Consider the following 22707-nt stretch of genomic DNA (forward strand, 5'->3'; position numbering starts at 1 on the left):
TGAAAGCAGGTAACATGTGAGCGTTTACTATGTGCCACTCTTATCACTTTTAATCTTCACAACTCTAAAGCAGGTACTGTTATCCCCACTTTACCAACAAAGAACTGAGACAGAGGGGTTAACTGGCCAAGGTCACGTGCAGTGAGCTTGTTTAACCATTACACCACTCCCTCACTCCTTCCTAGTCCAGGTAAGGGCAATGCTTTGCACAGATAAGGGACTCAGGTTGAATTGTTATTATCAAATTAAGACAAAAGTTTTTTAGAAACTCTGATTTATATTATGTCTTCTGTTTTTCTTAGAAGCAAGTGGAGTGCAGGGTATTAAATAAAGGCTATTGAAAAGGTACTAAATAAAGATTATTAAACAATTAATAAATAAATAAAGGGTACTCACTAAAGGATATTAAAAAAAATAAAGATGCCAAAAAGAAGCCCCTTCATTCAGCCTCAGGAGCCTTTACAGACCAAGGGTTCAAGGAAGTTAAGAATCACAGCTCCAAGTCAGGCTATTTCCGCAGTAAAATGAAAAGTCTTCACAGCTTATTTCCTTTAATTACATCATAAACCAAAAATTAGAACATACAGGAAACAATAATAGTTACATAACAATTTACTTTATATATTCATATATAAAAAAACATTTTTTTAAATTTTTTTATTTTTTTAGTCCAAAGATTTTTAAAGCAAAAGGAATCCTCTACTGCCACCTTGGATTTTATTTATTTTAAATAACCCTCCCTCCCTCCCCCCATCCTCAAGCGCCAAAAGTACTGGGTGGAAACGCAGTCGCTTGGACAGCTAATGGAGGCTGGTGTTAAGTCACCATGTAGGGAACTGTGTTGGCCCCAGGGACCGGCTAAGTGTTGGGGCAGGCTTGGTGGAGAAACAAGCAAGCAGCAGCTCCCACACACTGAAGCTCTCACTCCAGAGCAGGCCGAATGGCTGGACAAGGCTTAGGCCAGACAGCAATGTTGGGGATCAGACCCTGCTAGTCAACCATCCTCTGCACTTTACCCCTTCCTCAGGGGAGTGGGGATGGAGGCGGGGCAGTGCAAAGGGCGAAACAGCCTGGTTTGAAGATAAAAATTGCTCCCGCAGCACCATTTACCCATCCATCTCTGTCCCCAAGTAGAGTCTGAAAGGCAGGGGCAGTCCTCACAGTTCTCTGAGCTCTGCACAGGCCCCATCTCTCAGGTCTGTGCTCCCAGGGTCACTGGAAGGTGGGCAAAGGTGAGGAGAGCAGTTGGGAAATGACCGAGGCAGGTTACTTGGAAACAATTCCTGGGAGGAAAAAGGAGGCCACCAGAATGGGAGGCATCTGAAGGGTGATCATAAAACAGGAATGGAGAAAGGCAAAATTAAGAAAGCCTTTCTCTCCCTGTAGTAACCCTTCGGACTGGGTAGTCACAGATCCTCAGGGGCCAGCTCTGAGAGCTGCAGCATGATGAGAAAAAAAACCCACAAGCATCTTACGATGAGCCCCATCTCATGGATCTTATATATGTTAGAGGTTAGTGTATAATTTGGGGGTAGCGTGAGGAGGGGAGTAAGAGAAGAAATCTCAGGTTCACCTCTTCCTGTACTTACTAGAAATTAACAGTCATAAGAGAAGCACAGATAAGAAATTATTTTTAAGGGAAGGAAAAAACTGATGTAAACCCAGAAAAGTAGCAGCAAAGGTTTCACTTATTACAGATCTATTATATAGCACTAGGGAAGAAAATCATTCAAGTCTTTAGGGGGAAAAGGTAAAGTAATTAATCAAACCATGCCAGTTAGAGACTCCTTTTCAAGTTAGGATTTTCTAAGACTTTAGGTTCTCATTCGCTAGTGCCATAAAAAAAAGAAAACACAAAATAGAATAATGACTTCAGGGGCTGAGAAGGGTTAGGCTAAGGTAAGAAACACATACAAGTATGTGAGCAGCAGTGTAGTACAGATTTGAATGAATAACAACAAGTAGTATAAGAGACAGTGACAAGCTAAAACTTAGTGGGGTAAATCTTTCTTCATCCACTTTAATTAAAAAAAAGAAAAAAAATCACTGCAAAGATTTCCCTGGGTTCTTGGGGATATGGCAGAAGAGAACAGGTATGTGTCTGAACACCTCTCTTCTCTTATCTCTCCCTGGGGTGGGGATTCTCATTTACTGCCTACTTGCTCTTGCCCTGGTGAAAATCATGCCCAGAAGCCGATGGGAAGCACTGGTGGTGTTCAGTGGTGCCAATCGCCATCTGGATGACACTGGTTAGGTGTGTAGAAAGTAGAAGCCCTCCTTGCCACTAAGAAGGGCATGGAGTTCATTACATGGAGAGGAAAGTAAACCTACTCACATGTGAGGCAGCTGTTTCTACATATTCAAGACAGATGCTTGTACCTGAAGCAAAGTACCCCAGTTCCAGAACTGATTCTCTCCTCTACTTTGAATGTCAACTACCGTTTCCCCACCCCAATTCTTCAAAACAAGACACTGAAGAACACAGAAAATAAACAATGTCAATTGATATAGTTTTGGTTGTTCATGGTTCTTTTTCCTAAAAGGGCAGTGAACTACCCTGGCTGAGGAAGCACTGAGTCTCAACACCTATGAACCAACCTCTACTAAGGGGTTACTCAACAAACACAGAAGGCAGAGACGGAGGAAGCGCATTATGGAATTTTCTTAACACACACGTGATTTTGTCCAACAATTTTTTTCTCTGCTGAAAATTAAGGGTAACTCTCTTGGGCTCCAAAGATTCACTCAGACCCAGCTGAGAAGGTCTTACTGACTTTCCAAAGGATCAAAGGCTTCAGAGATGCAGAACTGATGTTCTTAAGAATAAAAATGGGCAAAATAGGTAGACTTGCCTTGGGAGGGCACTGGGGGTGGTGGTGGCGGGGGCGGTGCTGCAGAAGCCCTTCACGCAGAAAACTCCCTTGCCTCAAATGGTAGTTTCTGGTAGGTAGAAAGTTTGTCCCAGTGAGAGGGCAAGGTTAAAGCAGCACGTTCTTTGCTGGAGAACCAAGATGTTAAGTCTGGGCATCTGGATATAGCAAATATAAGCCAAATTTTATTCCCAAATTACCTGGGTTAATTATACCCTATCGACATGGTTGTATACAGCTCTCTGTATCTTCCAATCTTACAATTAAAATTTATGAGAGAAATAAAGGTGAGGAGAGGCTGAGACTATTAATTCCCCTCAACCTCCTGACACTTTAGCATTCTTTGGTCCAAGATCATTGTAAGCGGGAGGGTTCTGCCTCAAGACCTCCAATGAAACATCCTACATGTCTTCTCAAACAAGACTTGACTAATTCACATGGCCTGGATTTGAGGTGGTTAAAAATCCTAGAGCTGGTGGGCAGACAGAGAAGGCAATCTTTGTATAAAATGTTCCGGAAGCTCAGAGCATACCACTGAAAGAGTCTGTCAGCCAGGATGCACAACAAGGATAGAAATCTAACCTTAAATCATGTACACAAGGAGGGAAAAAGCAGAACAGTCCAATTTTCTTTAAACCCTTCCTCTCTCACTAGTGGCAACTGTCATAAGCAATCTGACTTTCAATAAACATTAAATGGACAAGGGTCCACCATGATCAAGTGTTCCTCCCCTCTAAACAATACAGTCACCAAGGATACGCTGCCCACAGGCAGGCAGGAAACCACCTCTTCTTTCCAGGGACACTCTCACACTTCCTAACAACTTCAAACCAAGACAGGTTCCAACTCATACTTTGTTTAGCCCCCCCATGGCATTAGTGGGTTATCAGACCAGTAACAATGCATTTTACAAGGCAATTAGAAGAAATAAAAGAACTTGACTGCTATATAGCATTGTAGCTATACTGAACCATTCAAACAGTTTGGAAAGCCCAAAATAAAGCATCATAAAAATATTTACCAGGTTGCCCTCTAAAATGTGATATAAGGCATATGAAAAATTTCTGACTTATATGTCTGCTAAATCAACTTAATGGATGTGGAAATTTATAAAAACCACTTAATCTGAAATACCTTTACATCCACTAAAGAGCAGAATAGGAGGAGAAAACATTTTTTTACATAAAGCACGATGTGCTTTCACATTCCAAATATTGGAAAAAGGATGAGGGCAGATTCTCTTACTCCTCATATCTAACAGTTTGATTTCAAATCCAGTAAGCAAACATCAAAGATCACCCAGTGAAAAATGGCCTGAGTTACATGACAGTTACTGAATTCAAGGCTGCCCACGATAGTTTGCCCAGATCAGGACAAGGATCCAAAGAGGAAGCTAAACTGAAGACACGAGAATAAATTAGCAGCATTGCTGGGAGTGAGATGGAAGCTTTCCAAATAGAGGGCAAGGATGGGTATAGAAAGGACATACGAGAAGTCAATGCAAAAAAAAAAAAAAAAAATGCTGGAATCATCACCTTGATGGGGCCAATAAAGATACTGATGATGCTAAAAAATGTAAGGGGAAAAGGCTGCTTAGGAAAGATGATCCAGATGCATAATAACTTTGAGGGCACCTTCTTACTTATCCCAAATCTCTTCTCTCCGTTCGCTCTGTATTTTTTTTTTTTTTATTATTGAAGGCATATTGTGGAGTGGCTCTGGAGTCAGACAAATGGACCAATAAGTTTTTCCTAAGGAAGAGTTTCTCCTACATCAGTAAAGCCTTATTGGATTTTCAAGAGTGTCCCTGAAGATGAGACAGGAAATACTATATTCAGATGGCAGGGCCCTTCCACCTGACCAAAACTTACCATGTTCTGTGTTCTCGAAGTCCTGGTACATTTCATCAGCTGACATAGGTTTTAGATTGGCATAAAAAATACATGTCCTTCCAAGCTTGGTGGGCCAGAAGTTTGCTTCAGAAAGGAACAAGGTTCCTGCCTGACCACATACATGCCAGTGCTGCACACTCCAGGGCCTTTATTCCCTCTCTTGACTCTGTTCTTGGCCCAGACAGGCAGGGCTCGCCTCCACACGGACCTGCACATGGGTACACTCTTTGAGAACAGAAACAGCATTTCTAAGACCTTCATGTACTGGTGAATAGGGTTTTTTAAATAAAGAAGTACCTCAAGAGCTTCAACTATTGGGAAATTCGAATCCACACTCACTAATAAATCAGGATTTTGTTCAGACACTATTTTTTTTTTTAAACTTGTACGTTAGAGCACCTGCACCCTAAATATTCTTCTTTTTAGTTTTATTTGAGGACCCAGGGATCTGAATATTATCAACCACATCTGGAAGTGTGTGTGCACGTGTGTGTATCTGTATATGTGGGGTATAGCCAGGAGAGTGGGTCTCACTTTAAAAAGTATATTCCTTATATGGTAATCTGAAAAGAGGATAAGGGAAGGGAAATGAAAAACACACATCATCTGAGCTTAAAAGGGCACAATAATAAAATGGGATTTAAAATAAATTAAGTGCTAAATAATGGTGGATAGTACAGATTCCTAGGACCTTTTCAACTGATTGCTTGTGGAAAAACAAATCACACTTTATTCTTACATATGCTGGTAGAACCAGCACCTACAAGCATTAAAACAAGCCTGATAACAGCCTGGATCATGCAGAGGATGACCTAAGATTATAGTGGACTGCACATGAATGCCCTAAAAGACAAAAAGTCACCCTACTAAAAATCATGCAAGGTCTCTAACCTTGATATTTAGAAGTCTACTTCTCGTACTTCAGAAACTCATTTTATTTCCCTCATCCTCCATGATTTTTCTTTTTTCTTTTTTTAGTAGGGGGAGCTTCTTCTTTGACTCTGAGTCACAGGCACTAAATTCCCTGCCCTCAGCTCTGGTGACCAGGCTGGGAAGAGACACTGAACCCCCTACTTCCTCTCAATGTTCTCTTTCTGCTGCCCCAATGCCTTCACCTGGCTACTATAGTATTTCATTCACAGAAACTCTGGAGCACAAGAGAGATATGGCTGACAGGTTCTGGTCCTTTGAGGCTCCAACATTAGATATGATACCATCAACACTGACATACAGTTGACCAGCTGTGATAGGATCATTCTTGAACCCCTGATAGGCTGAAATGGGGGGGGGGGAAGAGAAACTACCCGGCTCAACTGCACACCTCCTCTAGCAGCATTCCTGCTAAAGCAGAACAAACCTCAGAGACACAAATCTTAGATGCCACTGATCACACCTAGATTTCGGTGAATACACAACACATCTGAGCTTGGGTGGCGGCAGCTTTCAGGTTCAGTTTTGGGATTTGCCATTCCACCGTTTCCTAATAATGCATTTCCCTCTCCTTATTAAGTTAGATGGAAGGAAAAATGTGCAGGGGGAATACCGGGCATATCATGCATATTATCATTTATCACAAGATATAACAGAAACCAAAAGGCAAAGTTTGTTTTCATCAAAATAGTCTTAGCTCAATTTCTTCTCAGAATTTTTCTTGCTTTTGTTATAGTTTCCCTTTAGACTGGCAAAGATTCAGGCAGGGTCCCCTAATGGTAAAATTTAGAATTAAAAAAATATTTATTGATAATGTCTCTTTTAAAAATGTTTGGTAACCCCAACTAATCATCCAAAATGCAAACTGTAAACATAACAACAGCAAAGGAGTAACAAGTGTGAGTAAGCAGACTATGCACAGATGACAGACTGAGCAAGAGTGCAGGAGGGAGCAACAGAGAATGAAAGACAGGTACACAGTGTGCTACAGAAAGGGACAATTTGAGTGAATACGTCATCACTTTTGGACCACAGCGATTTCAATGCAACCATTTAGGAAACCTCTGGGCCAAATACTAAAACACAGGAGGAGGAATGGACAAGCCTTCTTTGTGAGCACGCTCGGCATGTTGGCATGGGAACAAGGAAGCACAGAAGCTCTGCAGTCATCTCACAATGGATGGCTACCACTGATAGGATGCAAAGAAATCTTCTCTCTGGTCCCTGGATACAACATGTATTGTTTTTCTATGCTTTCCTTGACCCTGGAGGACTGCAGCTGCTGTTCCAAAACTGCCAAAGAAACCCCTTAACAAAATAAAGAAACCACAGTAGCAGTAACACTGGGTTTGCTGGAATGCCCCCTTCCGTCTACCTTGCTTCTGATTTTCTTCTGGGCACATCCAACAGGAATGGTTAAGTTTTACCAATCCACATGATAAAGCCAGCACAAACCCAATCCCCTGGTCACAGAGACAGAGTGGGTGGGGGTGAGAGTGGGTATGCGTATGTATGTGTGGCTCTGGGGATCTGGACGCTGCCCTCACTTTGTAACCTTTGCCCGGAACACTGGGGTCGCTTCCAATGGAGATCCATGGTAACTCTAGAAGTGTCATTAAATACTCAGTTCACCAAGGCTGACCACCTCCACTGTCATAGGATGATGCAGCATCTGCAGAAGCGCTGTCTGCTGCCCCCTACTGATGGGGGTGGAGTGACAGGTGCGAAGTAGGCGTGGACTTTAATATTGGGTAAATGGGTCTGAAACAAGACAGAAACATTACTAAGAGAGAGGGCTTAAACAGAAAGAGCAATGTTGCTTTTCAGAAAAACCACTGAGGGACTGAGTGTACATGAGGGCAGGGCAGAAGCTGAGCACAGACGGGATGTTGAGAGACCTGGGTTCTACTTTGTACCATCCCATGTTATTCTAAAAGACCAAAAAGCTCACATAACTTTAGTAACTGCTTCCATAATAATAAAACTGGGGAAAAAATTCATGCTAATCTCTTAACCTGTCCCATAAGGGTTCCCAGAGCTGGAAGAAATTATATAAGCTTAAAAACTTAATTTTTTCCAAGCCATTATGGACAATGTTTCTTCTGATATTTAAAAAAAACCTCATTATCCTCTTTTAACAACATGCTTCTGATTTTTACTACATAGTTTCTAAATTCCTACTATGTTCAAGGCACTGTGCTAGTTATGTAAAAGGGCTGCAAAGATGGTCAAGATGGAGATCCTGCTTTTAGGGGACTTATAGTCTAGACATGCACATAAATAGCTAAATTAGAGTGTCAAAGTGCTAAGTGACTCTTGAGGATTCAGAGGTGGAAGAGACTCCTGACAGCCAGGCAGGTCCAAAAACCCTAATGTACGTAGGCCATAGAAGACGCTCTGGTTGACCTGTGGCTCTCCTCCTCTTTTGGTGTTGAAGAGATATGGGTACAAGGCCTCCCCATTGCAGTTACGTTCTCAGTCCTCTAGGTCTGAAGGGAGAGGCGGAACTGAGGTCAACTGGAACTCAAGATGAAGTGTGCTGCTCCTTTATGCACTCAGATGCCATAAGGCCAACATGGATATTTTTAAAGGTTGATCGTAAGGGCCAAATTAACACAGTGCCTTTCCCACAACAGGCGTCAGGCAGATGTTCCAATAAATGTCTGTTGAGCTGAATAATCCAACATATAGACTCATCCAGTCTTTTATAAGCTCCTTGCTGGCAATCTGTCTTTTAGTCATTTGGCTATACATGGGTCTCTCTATTATGAAGGATGGGGCAAAAGGAAAAGGTAAAAAACTACGTGATCCATTTGTTGCCTTAAAAAAATATGAACCGCAGCAAAACACTTTGATATGAAAGGAAATACAAATTAAAATTTTAAATCCCATTTAACTAAATACTTTCTTTATGTTACTCCTTTTTTTCCTTTAGAACCAAAATCTGACATTTGCTTTTCTGACTCTGGGCATGTTATGAGAGAGACTCTGCTGGGAGGAGATCTACTTTTCGTCCCTTCAGTGGGTATTTTCCTACCAAATATCTAGAACAACAGGTAAGAACTATCTACCCTTAGGTTTGCTCTCCATCTTTTTTTCTCTTTGCTGAATGTCCACATAAATATAAATAATCACAGGAATCTAAATCTAAAAAAAGGAAATGGAGGGAAAAAATAAAGAAAGAAGGAAAGCGTGCAGAGAACACTAGAGCCAGAGGGTGATGCCACCATCTTTACCCTGAGTCTCTTGATTCCAGCCCGTGTGATTTGCTGGCAGTCATAGAGTTCTATCCGTTCAAGGCTGTGACAGCTCTTCAAGTGCTCCAGGGATGCATCTGTAATTAGGGGGCAGTTGTCCAGTTCAATCACCTCCAGCTGGTCATGGGCGCAGGCCCCGTTCCCCAGGTGACGAATTCCATCGTCTGTGATCAGCTCACAGTGAGACAGACTCTGCAGCCAAACAGAGCAAGGAAGGACACTGAAATATTTAATGGCATTCTTCTACCCAGAGGCCTGTGTGCAACCAAAAAGGAGAATTTTCTGGTTTGAGTCTGAAGTATATGGAGCCATCACTGGAGCCATGTGGTGAAATAAAGAACGCATACTGGAGTTGCTTGGGTTCTGCTTTTGACAATCAATGATCAACATTTCTCTGTGTGATTCTAAGTATATTTTGTGAATTCCTATAATGACTGTGAAATAGTTGATAAACAAAATATCTCCCCCCACGCTCTCCACACACAAATTATTGATACTTTTCTTCTCTACAGGGACAAGTGGGGCTTAAGCTTTTCCTGTAAAAAATTTTCTGGAATTTGGACTAAATGTTGAATACCTGGTGCAGGGGCATGCCCAAATAGTTAATTAACCTAAGATGACTCTTACAGCTGTAAGATGTGGTCATCTCTTCACTTTACGAGTTTTCCTTAAATCCCTGGTTCCTCCATGCGAAACTCAGAACCCTCGACCGAAACATAGTTTAATGTGCCACAAAACACCAAAATAAGCCTAGGTACAGAACAGTCAACCAGAATGCTTTCCCACAGTGTTACTGGAAGCAGTAGCAGAGAACGACCCCTAGTAAAGCCTTGATTGGTTCTATTTTATAGGAACACTTGGTCCCAATGTGAAGCAAACCGTATTTCAGGCCATCTCATCTCCTGGATCTCTGGAAATTTAAGCACTGTTCAGGCTGGAGTATAATTCATGTGGGAGCGAGAACTCATACTCTCCATGTCAGTTTTCAAGCTCCAAGCATTGATACAGAAAATGTTGAACTTTTCCAGTTTCTATCTCAGTTTCTCCCTTCACGCAGGTCCTCCCTTGGTCCTCTGTAAGTTGACAATTTGGAGAAATATGCTTTCCCCAAATGGTAGCCAGGCACCAAGATGAAAGTAAGAGCTGGGTTTTGATTAAATCCAATAGATACATAAAACTTCCACAGTGAAACTCACCAATACTTGAAGTCGAGGACAGTGTATAGAAAGTTGGATTAATGTGCTATCTGTTATCTGAAAGAAACATATAAGTTTATTTTAGGTATAATTCCAAAAAACTCATAGGTCATACGTCATTCTTGACTACACTAGTATGTTAGACTGATATCCTGATATCACTCATCAAATAACAGAATCGTAAGGTTGAAATCCCATAAGCTACCAGAACCTGTTCTTCTTCTTTTTTTTTTTATAAATTTATTTATTTCATCTATTTTATTTTTGGCTGAATTGGGTCTTCGTTGCTGCATGCGGGCTTTCTCTAGTTGCGGCAAGCAGGGGCTACTCTTCATTGCGGTGCACAGGCTTCTCATTGCAGTGGCTTCTCTTGTTGCGGAGCACGGGCTCTAGGTGCACGGGCTTCAGTAGTTGTGGCTCGTGGGCTCCATAGCACAGGCTCAGCAGTTGTGGCGCATGGGCTTAGCTGCTCCGCAGCATGTGGGATCTTCCCAGACCAGGGCTCGAACCCGTGTCCCCTGCATTGGCAGGCAGATTTTTAACCACTGCGCCACCAGGGAAGCCCCAGAACCTGTTCTTTGAGAACCTATCCAGGCTGGGCTTAAACTCATCTAATCATCTTTGAACAGGTCTGTCGAAAATTGTTTGTTTTTGAAACAAATGAAAATGTGTTCCCTCATAACTTCCACCCACTGGACTTTGACCTCCTTAGAACCATCACAGAAGTGAATCAGAAGACACTGATCCATGAAAAAAATTAATGTAGGAACATCCTCAAATTTTTAGATATCTGGCCCATATTTTTATAAACCATGTCATAACTCAGGATTGATAATTGGCATGCCAGTTATTTTCCCTAAGGGTGGCAGAAAGAGGCTGCTGCTGGGTTAACTACGAACATTCAGTAAGGAAGAACTCCTGAAGGAAGAACAGTATTTTATAGTTATCTTAGGATGGAGAGTAAATCAGCATTTCTTTTCAAATTTCTCTCCAATTCTGAGATTGTTGTTATAATACACATAATTTCACAGGGGCTAAGAAATGGCAGGGGTGGGGGACTGGAGTGGGCAGGCGTGTGCACATCACTCAGAAGGACTAACACTGGAAAGGACACACAGGACATTTAGGCATGTGCAAGAAACAGATGGATGTGAGTAAGTTTTACTTTAATAAGAACTAATAGGGACTAAGTAGTGTCCGGATAACAAGTAATTTAGAAAAATTGGCGTCTATAGTTATTGAAGTATCTTCTCTTCTTTATTTTTACCATTACAAAAATTCACTGTTCTATCTTCTTTTTAGGAGTCCCTCTTTAAAATTTCTCCCCAGCCAACTAATAAGTTGAAAGCTCTTAAAACTGGTAATAAAAAAAAACTGTTGATAAGAAGCTAAGTCTGCCTGCCTGAAGGGCAGGGTTCCATACAGAGTTGGGTGTCCAGGGTTAATGATGTAAGGGGCACTGGGTCCAGTTAAGCTAAAAAGGGGCAGTGATTATCTATCAGTGTGCTGGGCCTTTAATTGTTTATTAGCATCATAACCCTGTAGGTCTAAGGAAATATCTTAGTATCTTTATGGTCTAAATGCCTGAGCCATCTTTCTTTCCAATGGCAATCTTATTGATGGCATGTATTTTCCTAGTTCCTTAGCAAAAATACCATGAGCACCTCTGCTGGTATGCCTGGAGGACACCTCAATAAATGGAGAGTCAGCAGTGCTGCAGGCTCCCCACTATACTAGGGTAGGGAATTGAACGTTCTGATGTCCATGTATTGTGTAAGTCTCTACCGTACTATATTTCTGAGTAAAAATCCACAATCTTACCTGAACACACTCTTCCAGGTCCATCTTTTCAAGCTCATGGCAATTCTATAAGATACAAACCCAAACATTACAGTACAAACATTTAAAATTGGGAAAAAATTAAGATCAGAAAACTAAAAAGGAGTATTAAATAGACTGATGAAATCTTAAGAGCTTCAGTGTTGGTGTCATTCTTACATCACTTCCTGCCTTATTCCATTAATTACACATTTTTTTAAAATTTATTTTTATTTATTTATTTTTGGCTGCATTGGGTCTTCATTGCTGTGTGCGGGCTTTCTCTAGTTATGGCGAGCGGGGGTTGCTCAGCAGTTGTGGCGCAGGGGCTTAGCTGCTCCGCAGCATATGGGATCTTCCCGGGCCAGGGCTTGAACCCGTGTCCCCCGCATTGGCAGGCAGATTCTTAACCGCTGCACCACCAGAGAAGTCCCTAATTACACATTTTTAAAAGGCCTTTATCACCGTGAAATTTCTCAATTATTCCACACTTAAAAGTATCTAACATCTTAAAAGTCCAAGGGAATAAATTTCCTGAACATTGATACTGAACTAATACAGAGATCCTTTCAACCAAAAATAATTTAATGAAAATGATTTCTTTGTAAGCACAGAAGGGGAATTTGTATGTCCTCATCTAGTTATGCCATGGGCTGCCCCCGCCCCCATTAGTATTCCACTGATCTGCCTGAAAGCAAATGCCCTTCCCATGTTCCATTACACTGGTCAAAGATGGTATAATTTTAAATACTATTATTATACAGTGATTTACAAACCACTCCATGTATTAAAATCTTGTGGAGAATACAGAAAATCTCTTAAAACCTCTCCATTTAAATCAGGCTTATATGTTTCTTTCAACATTATTCTCATCCACCAGTTGCATACCAAATAACCAAATAAGCTTCTTTCAAAAGCACTAGGAAATTCCCACTTAGTTTAACATAATCTTATGAAGAGGCGGAAAATCAAGTCTCACGAAGGAATGTCATGGTCTCCAACGCACGTCTGCCTTTCCAGAGCAGCTGCCTGTAGCTGCAGCCCAAGGACGCTCAGGAACACCAGCCACAGAGACGTCCCCCCACATCCTACACCCTCAATTCTGCTGCCATTCCACACTTCCCTCATTGCTCATTCTTCTGAAATAAAACAAACCCTGAACAAAACCTACAGAACCTGAAGAAAACACTTACCCTGGCCAGAGTGGTAAAGCCTACATCTGTTAGTTGAGAACACCTTGCCACTTCTAATATTCTGTTAAAAAAACAAAGTGAAAGTCAACCCATTGGTCCCTGAAAACTGGGTTTATTAAAACAGCAAGAATTTAAGAAAACAACCTCTTATTCCCTAAGGACTATATAACACGGAGTTACATTCACAGCTAAGCAAGTCTGTATACAGATCTTGCTATTCATTTTCATGGAGTCATCATAAAGTGGTCCTGTAAATACCACATTTTAGGGTGATGCAATCAGAAGAATATAATAGAAGCTTGTAGTTAATGCCAAAATGCATGAGAAACGCATTTAAAAGCCTTCTTGATGGCATACTGCTTACCCCCAGAGGGCAGCCTGCTCCTAGAAAACAAAGGAGATGGAGATAAATACTCTGTCTCAGTTAATCTGTTGCTAAAGTAAATTATTCTCTTTCCCTATCTTACATGTAGGCTCACTAAGATTTAAATAGCTTTTCAAAATACTATGAAGGGACTGGTTAATCATAGGCCTGTCCCAAATATGAAATTCCATACTTATGAAAAAATACCCTTAAGCTTCCTGCCTCCTCCCACAGGCTCCCAGGGAGGCCCAGTGGAGAGGGCAGCTGAGCCCCTCCCTATCAGGAACTGCCGAACACCACCCTGAATATCAACCACAGGGCTGGGGAATCAAAAACAGTAGCTCTTCTTTGTGAAAAGTCTGGTGGTGTCTGCACGACAGTACCAAAGAACACTGTATGTTTGCTTACAAATTACTACAGAAGTTGAAAAAAACCATAAAGCTAAAGTATAAGGAATCATTATCAACTGACAATCAATTAAAACACTGTATCCAATGGGGAGTATGATCTGACTGAACCCAACTTTTAAGTATCACATTTGAGAGCCTTTCTTTTCTAACAATAAAATAAACCATGAAGGAGAATGCAGCTGAACATCCCTGTCTTTAAAACAGAAAAAGGTAATACGTAATGTTTTTTAGAGAGAAGACTGGCTACCTCCTCAGCTCCTGGCGAGTATTCTACTCTAGGCTTCCGAGATTACGAAGGCCCATGGCCAGGTGATTACAAAAAAGTTTTAAGAAAGTTTTTATTGGTTTACAATGATTCTTATGTGTAAGACAAGTGGTTTCATAGGTTCTGGAGCTAGACTGCCTGAGATGGAACACTTGCTCCTGCACTTACTAACTGTGAGACCTTGAACAGGTTACTTGACCTGTGCTTCGGTTTTCTCACCTATAATACAGAGATAATAACAGTGCTTGTATGGTGTTATGATGATTAAATGAATTAATATTTGTAAATAATTTAAAACAGTGGCTGACATGTTTACTATATAGTAAGTACAATATAAGTTTTGTTTTAAAGAACAAAAAAGGTATACGGGGATTATCCCTATTTATTACAAATAGTGTGCTGTGTGCTCTTACAAAATCAATATGGGCTTGATACCATGTGCACGCTAACACTGCATTCTTAGTGAATAGTCAGCCAATCCTGTATTTAGGTAGAGAAGAGGAGCCACAGAGAAATAAAGCTTGCTTTAAAAGACCATCAGCACAAAGGAAGAGCTGTTTTTTCTCTTTAAATACTCCCTGCTATGTACCTGGCATCATTACTACAATATAAATGATCACAGGGTGGGCTTCTAAAAACTTTTTTCAGAAAGGAATTATATGAAAGCATTAATAAGAGAAAATGCCTTTATTTCTTTTCTCAAGTAATGTGATAAAATGTTGATATTTTTCTAGTATGGATAGCCAACAAGCAGAAAATGAGGACTATTACCCCCTGGTTCAGGCCAATTACATGTAATCAAATGAGGTACAAAGCAAGTAGGTGCGCATCTGAAAGGGTAGTAGTGGCCTTGTAGTGTCTACCTTAAAAAATTCAAGGTTCCAAGGAATAAATATGAGTGAAGGAGGCCACTGCTCCTTTCCCCTGATTTTTTGAGATAACCAAGAAATGTTTACCTAAGCCGTGGGCAGTTCTGACCTAAAGCGTTCAGGATGGCATCTGTGATGTTGGAGCAGCCAGAGGCACAGAGGGACTGTAACTTATGGCACCCTCTGCATATAGTAATGAGACCTTCATCTGTGATTTGCTAAAAGAAAAAAACAAGGGGGAAAAACCCAAAGTTATTAGTAACTTGGCAGAAGATAAAGGCAGAAAAAAGTTACCTCTGTGAAACAAGTGCCAAAAAGAAATAAAAGCAGATTTGATATTAACCATGTAGCAGACCTAAAAGAAAATGAATACACTTTGTTTCTTCCTTCCAGTTCCTTTTGATTTAGTTTTCAAGAGAATCTGTGCTCATTTCTGGTGCAAAGGGAAGAAGCTATAACAGGGTTCTTTTAACCTAATGGGACTGACAAGACTGGGAACAGATGGGGCGCATCATGGTGTAGGTTCAATTAAATGATTTTAAAACCTAGAAAACAGATAAAAACAGCAGTATTTTAATAGTATAAACGCATTTACAAGTTCAAAATTGATACTGATATTAAGGTACTTTAAAAAAATGAAACAACCTGTGGATCACAGCTGTAATCTCATATCAACCATAAATCCATTTATTTCTAAATTTTAGTTTTATAATATAAAGACTATCCTACCTGGAAACAACCTAAATGTCCATTGACAGACGAATGGATAAAGAAGATGTGGCACATATATATAATGGAATATTACTCAGCGATAAAAAGGAACAAAATTGAGTTATTTGTAGGGAGGTGGATGGACCTAGAGTCTGTCATACAGAGTGAAGTAAGTCAGAAAGAGAAAAATAAATACTGTATGCGAACGCATATCTATGGAATCTAGAAAATTGGTACTGATGAACCTAGTGGTAGGGCAGGAATAAAGATGCAGATGTCGAGAATGGACTTGAGGACACAGTGGGGGAAGGGGAGGCTGGGACATAGTGAGAGAGTGGTACTGACATATATACACTACCAAACGTAAAATAGGTAGCTAGGGGGAAGCTGCTGCATAGCACAGGGAGATCAGCTCAGTGCTTTATGACCACCTAGAGGGGTGGGATAGGGAGGGTGGGAGGGAGGCTCAAGAGGGAGGGTATATGGGGATATATGTATGCATATAGCTGATTCACTTTGTTGTATAGGAGAAACTAACACAACATTGTAAAGCAATTATACTCCAATAAAGATGTATAAAAAAAAGACTATCCTAATTTAATGGAGATAGTTGTATCCAACTCAAATATAATTTTGTATGTTTTAAATTATTATTTTAAAATGAAAAAACATGAAAGATGTTACATTAGAAAAAAGATGTCATATATAAAAATCTTAACATGTTGGATATGATCAGCATTTTAATTTGTCCTGATAGATTTGCTAATTTTGTGTAAGCCTCAGAATAAAGCTCTCCTGTCATTTCTGTTTAATCAAACAGTATTCTTAGGTTACAAGGACAACTGAAAAAGAAATCAAACTTTAAATATTCACTACCTAAATCAGTATGTTCTCAGTATTATAGAACTGAAACAACATACAGATGAAAAATGGATGCTAAGGCAGATACAAGATCTGTCATGAGAATAAATTGATGAGGCATATATACACATGTAGAAATACCTTAAAAAGGTGCCACACAGGGGCTTCCCTGGTGGCGCAGTGGTTGAGAGTCCACCTGCCGATGCAGGGGACACGGGTTCGCGCCCCGGTCCGGGAAGATCCCACATGCCGCGGAGCGACTGGGCCCGTGAGCCATGGCCGCCGAGCCTGCGCGTCCGGAGCCTGTGCTCCGCAACGGGAGAGGCCACAACAGTGAGAGGCCCGCGTACCGCAAAAAAAAAAAAAAAAAAAAAAAGTGCCACACAAATGTGACTATTACTAAACAAGGATAACTGAAAGAAATGTAAATAAAGAGAGAAGCAGCAATCCATAAACGTGCATATTTAGCAGGCCAATGGAGTTTGCGTCACACATTATTAACAAAATACTGGGAGGGCTGTGCTGCCTCTTCTTTCTTAATGTTTTGAAATCTATAAGGGATTACTGAGGAAGAAAGTCATATTACCAATACTTTAAATTGTTAAAAGAGCAAAATCTACTAAACTTTGGTGTTTTCAAATTAGTCAAGAAAAAGAGACTACATTAAGTGTGTACTTTGGTCCCTTCAAATAGTTCTGGGCAGAAACTTCAAGAAGTGTCATGAATGCTGAGAATCATTTCATCACATTGTACAGAATGACAGAAGGAATGACTCATGCCCTATGATCTGGGTGAAGGTAAACAGTAAAATAAACATATGACAGAGCTGGTTCTTTAGGCTTACTGATTGGTTTCTGTCTGCTGGAAGGGTAAAGGAAGTGAAACTAAAACGGCAAACGGTAGGTATGGTGGTATATACGTATTTATATGTATGTATGTGTGTACGTACGTAACATATACACACACACACATATACAGAGTGCACATGTGTATATTTATGTATGTATATAAATAAAATCTGAAGATGTGCAAGAACAGTTTTTTCCTGTCACTGTAAGATGACGGTTTCGTGTTTACAATAGCTGTGTAAGATCTTTCTTTCAGGCCAAATATTTGTTTCATAAATGAAAGTAGGCAAATTCTGGTAGTTAGCAACTATGGAAATCAAAATATCATTCCTTTAACTCAGTCTTTAGGAGCCTCTGAAACAGATCGCTATCAGCACCATCCCTTAACGGCTGGGAGGGCAGGGTGCTTAAATTGCACAAAACGTGGCCCTATATGTGTCACCTTTAAACTAAACAACCACTATGCTCTAAAGTTTCAGGTGACCAAACAAGAAGGAGAGAGTATTATACACAGAAGGCTTAGCAAAAACAAAGAAAACCCTCGCCAACTTTTTTCATTGCTATGAGAGGCTCTCACTCCAAGGCAACACATATATGCAATTTTCAAGGGAAGAGGCAAAAGCTAAAGGTGTATTGTCAATGTTCTAGGATCCTGAATAGTTTCAGCAAATTCTCTGAACAAAATTCAGGGGGTTTGGGATAGACACAAAAAAGCTGATAGTCTAAACAAGCCAAATGTGAACTACAAACACTACTTGAAAATAATTTAAAGGGTACATTTTGCTTGTCATCTGCTTATATCAATGATTCCCAATAGTCATTACTCCCTGATAAATGTTAGTCGGTGTGACTGCAATTAATTTACCAAAAATATTTAAAATGCCATAGTCTGTGAAAAATTTACTTCTAAAAAGTAGAGTTTTCTTAAGTAGAAGAGAAAGGGGTGGAGCTACAGTTTAGCTTATTTGGAATTCTGTATAAGCTACCCTCTATCTCATCTACATCAAAGCCCCTAGGGGCGAGTACTGTTGAGCATTTAAAAAGTCATCTATGATTACTGCATCCCCAGGGTTGAAGCAGACAAACTACTGGTCTTTATGACTGAAACTCTTACAATAATATTATTGAAATGAATTACTAATACTAATACAGAAGAGTTGTGGGAAGGACTGCTTACTAAGCAAGTCTGCAAGTTCAAAGTCACCAGTTCAGGACAGTGTGCACCTATGTACTTGAGAGCTTCATCTTCTAGCTAGAAAGATTAAAAAGAGAGAAGAAATTATTACTGACATTGTTTAAAGTATTTAAATCTTAAAGATTTAAGAGTGTACACATTCATCAACACATTCTAAATATAGCCAACCAACTTTCAAAGGAACAAATGAACCAGAAACAATGAACTGTGATCACATAAACAATGATTAGTAGAGTTATCAGTATTTGTTATCGGTTCTGACCACGTCAAATTCATATCATCACCAAATCAAGGGAAAGATAAAATAAACATTGCCTAATGTTTATGGATTTTTCTTCCGATAAATTAAAGATGCCTTGCAGCATTTTGCTGAGGGATTTTGAAACTAAAATAACTTTCACATTGCTACACTCCCTGTAAAGTTTCTTAACAACAAACTTTTGGGAACAGGAGCGGAGAAAGAAATCTGTAGTTTATCTGCTGCTAGAAGATCAGTGCTATGCGTACAGCGCGGAGAACAGATCGCAAGTAATTGACTATAGTGATGCACCCCAATCAATATTTTTCAGGATTCCATAAATAACCAGGAGCTCAAGTTGTTGTTTTAAGGTGGTCATACTTTCAAAGCTCTGTTTCAAACCGTGGAAATCCTCCCTTCATGGTGAAAGAATGAGGGCATTTTTTAATAGAATACAAGGCATGGTTTTAGCAACCATTAATAAAATAAGGTAATAAGAGCCTAGCCCTACTTTGTCAGTCACTTCTAAACCCACTCTTGATCATTTCCTTCCAGGTGTTGTTACCATGTCAACTCCTTTTTTTTCCCACTGTAAAACACTGAGATATTAAAAATTTTAATGACAAAATATGTTGGATTTGTGATGTGACTGGCAGGAAATAAGCGTCAATACTATAAAATGTAGCTTGCTGTATACTTGGCACATTTAAGAAAGGCTCTTCGTAGTTAAACCAGTGGAAACTGCCAAGACTGTCTTCCTTGCCTATCCAGTTCAAGGTCTCAGGCAGTGACAACACGACAAGTTGTCTTTTCAGATTAAATTACATGAAACCTTCTTGCCTGTGGCACCTGTTCCGTATTATGATTTTGTCTTCCCATCTTGCCTCCCCTCAAAAATTTATCTTTGGTCAGGCAGGTGTTAATTCTTCTATTTTTTCACTCTAGGGAAAACCCTTTAATTTTTGATAAGCATGGGTCTTTGGTCAGTAATACACAACTACTACGTATCTCTCAAGCCAACATCTTGGGCTGCCCACCAAGTTCATGGTGCCTCTATCATTCACAAGTAAGACAGGGAGTATTACCTGTGTGCAGCCTTTTAAGAATAAGGCTTTAAGACCTCCACAGCCTCTCACTAGTGCTTGGATACCATCCTTGGTTACTTGGTCACACCAGGAAATGTTTAATTGCTCCAACAGTGGACATCCCTCACTTAGGATAAAACAAAATGAAACAAACATATGACTAAATCCAATTCCAAAGGCACCAAAGTCTCATTTTATTGGCCATCTAGTTGGGGACATATTTACTTAATGTAGATTTAGAATACAGGCAATTCTGTAACAAAAGGGGCATTTATCAACGCTTGTGGTGTTCATGTGGGACTACGTCACTAGGAGGGCTAGCTCAAATCCACCTTAACTAACAAGCTCAGGCACAATGCTGTTTTTCAGATACATTAGATTTTTATGGAGGTTTATACTTTTCAAAGTATATTCTTTTTGTACTTACCACAAATTTAACGGTCTCTATATAGGAAATGGAAATTAAGCGACTGGTTCAAGTTAACAGTAATTAATGAAGAGTCAGATTCAAACTCAAATTCTCTATCAAATAACTCAAGTACTTATCAAAGTAATAATGAGGCCATTTAAACTTTTATTTAAAAAATTACAAAGGATCTGTAAATTCTCTCCCTTGGGAAGTATCTAGGGTACAGTTTCCACAGGCTGAATTTAGGATATATTGTATTATTAGATCTCTGCCTTCTATCAAACACTAGCTTCATCTTTGATCTTTGATTTCACATTTAAACTATGGAAGAATCCCAAGCTCTGTGGCATTCTTTGGAAAATACTGCTTTAATTGTTTTATAAAATAAAACCAGGGGATCTTAGTTCAAGTTTATTCTTCAACATTAATAGTGTGACTTCAGGCAAGTCACTTCGGGAAGCCTGACAGAACCTCTCTTAAACCAAGATTAGCAGTAGCCCTTCTATGTTCTCCCCAAACTAATGCACTCATTTCTACCATAGCACTTATCCCGCTGTAATATGACAACACATTTGGTTTTTTTTTCTTCTACGAGACTCTGAGCAACTTAAGGGCAGCAACAGTATCTTATTCAGTTACCTCCCATGGTTGAACCACAGTACCCGGCATTCAAAAATGTTTTAGATTTTCTTATCTGTAAAGTGTCTGTCCTATCTACCTCACAAGATTTCAAAATAAATGAGATCATTTATGTGAATTACTTATGAACTATAAACACTGTTATACTATCTTATTTATTATCCTACACCAGCCTTAGATACATGTGTTCAGTGCTCATAAGGAAGGTATAGAAGGATACACATTTTCAGATTACTTACACTCTACTTAACTAAATTTACATTTCGTCTTTTAATGGCTTAATTCTTACTATTCATAAATGTAACTAATACATGGCACCATGATCTTTTATAAAAGGCTGATAAAAAAGTAAAAGTACAAAGACATTGGGCATTTCACCCTCCTTTTAAGATATACCTTTTTGTAATGCACTTTTAAAAAATACAGTAACATTAAAACAATGAAAACTTACTGAGCACTTACTATATATACAGAATCCTGCTAAGCACTTCATTCATGTACAAACTGTGCTATTCTGTTCAGAAATCCTAGTTACCTCTATCATTTCACCTGAATGTGTCCTGTAATTTGGGCAAGTAGTAAAACAAAAGATCTATTTTGAACTACAGTACGTATCTATAAAACATAGTTTCCTTCAATTCCAACTTTATTTTAGTTAATAAAAAAATATCTGTTCTGATTATTGGACATTCTTGTTGTAAGAAATTTACCTCAGAGCTTTTAGAGACATGTTTGTTATTGATGTACAGGAAGCCAAGTCAAGGTGCCTGAGTTTGGAACAGAACTTGCTAAGGCTAGTACATGTACTGAAAAATGGAAAAAGGAGAAAATAATGAATAAACAAATAAGAACACATCCTACTAAGGATATTAGTATGATATACCAATATCATACACAATTCTCAATAAACAAATAAGAACACATCCTTGGAATATCATACATGACTCTCACATGTTACAAGAACTGTAAAATTTCCATACCCCAAATAAAAGCAGTTATAAATCCAGGGACCTTTCATGCTGAGGAAGAGGCAGGTTTACAAAGGATAAAACAAGCTGTGCTGTTTATGAGAATGTGCATGAGGGGAAGATGGTGCCTGATTCACATTTGGAAATGTTAGTAGCTACTGACAGCAAACTACATTTGTGCTGATAAGAGATCTACATGCATTTTGTAAATTCAGGAACACCAGAAAGCTAGCTAGTACCTGCCAGCAAGTGGTGAAACATGAAGCCCAAAACCTCTGTCTCTGCTCTTTCACTTAAATCTCTTTCTGCTCAGATAACCTTTTGCATGGCAGTAATGAAAAAATAGGATTTTTGCAAGGTATACAGAGGATGGACCAGTGTTGGGCTGAAACAAACTTAAGTTATGTAAATTACTGCCTGCTTTCCTTTATGAATTCCTTAAAGGCTCTTTTCCCACAGTGGTCAAGTTCCTCATTTAAAATTTTTTTTAATTACAGACAATCTCAAATATACTCAAGAATGAATAACAGAGAATGCACATTGTACCATCATTAAGCTTTGACATTTATCAATATTCTACTATTGCTATTTCATCTATTTTTCTCCTTTGTTTGTTTCAGTTATTTTAGAGCGAATCCCAGACATATTATTTTACCTGTAAATATTTCAGGACATAATTCTAAATAAGG

At 39.5% G+C, this 22707-nt stretch overlaps 1 protein-coding gene across 1 annotated transcript in view; it reads right to left on the bottom strand.

The window, feature by feature from the left end:
• Positions 1-511: 511 nt before the first annotated feature.
• The window catches only part of FBXL20 (F-box and leucine rich repeat protein 20), a 116102-nt gene continuing 93906 nt past the window's right edge, over positions 512-22707 (bottom strand). The window contains exons 7-15 of the mRNA XM_022558036.3: positions 21761-21856; positions 20003-20129; positions 18662-18736; positions 15152-15282; positions 13157-13217; positions 11967-12011; positions 10146-10202; positions 8929-9141; positions 512-7453 (exon numbers count right to left, since the gene is read on the bottom strand). Of these exons, the coding sequence (XP_022413744.1) occupies positions 7346-7453; positions 8929-9141; positions 10146-10202; positions 11967-12011; positions 13157-13217; positions 15152-15282; positions 18662-18736; positions 20003-20129; positions 21761-21856 (913 nt within the window). The 3' untranslated portion in view covers positions 512-7345. The remainder of the gene's footprint in view (positions 7454-8928; positions 9142-10145; positions 10203-11966; positions 12012-13156; positions 13218-15151; positions 15283-18661; positions 18737-20002; positions 20130-21760; positions 21857-22707) is intronic.

The sequence above is a fragment of the Delphinapterus leucas genome, chromosome 19, assembly GCF_059928025.1.
Source record: "Delphinapterus leucas isolate spDelLeu-1000000601 "Yukka" chromosome 19, BTC_Dleu_Yukka2, whole genome shotgun sequence".
NCBI classification, from domain to species: domain Eukaryota; kingdom Metazoa; phylum Chordata; class Mammalia; order Artiodactyla; family Monodontidae; genus Delphinapterus; species Delphinapterus leucas.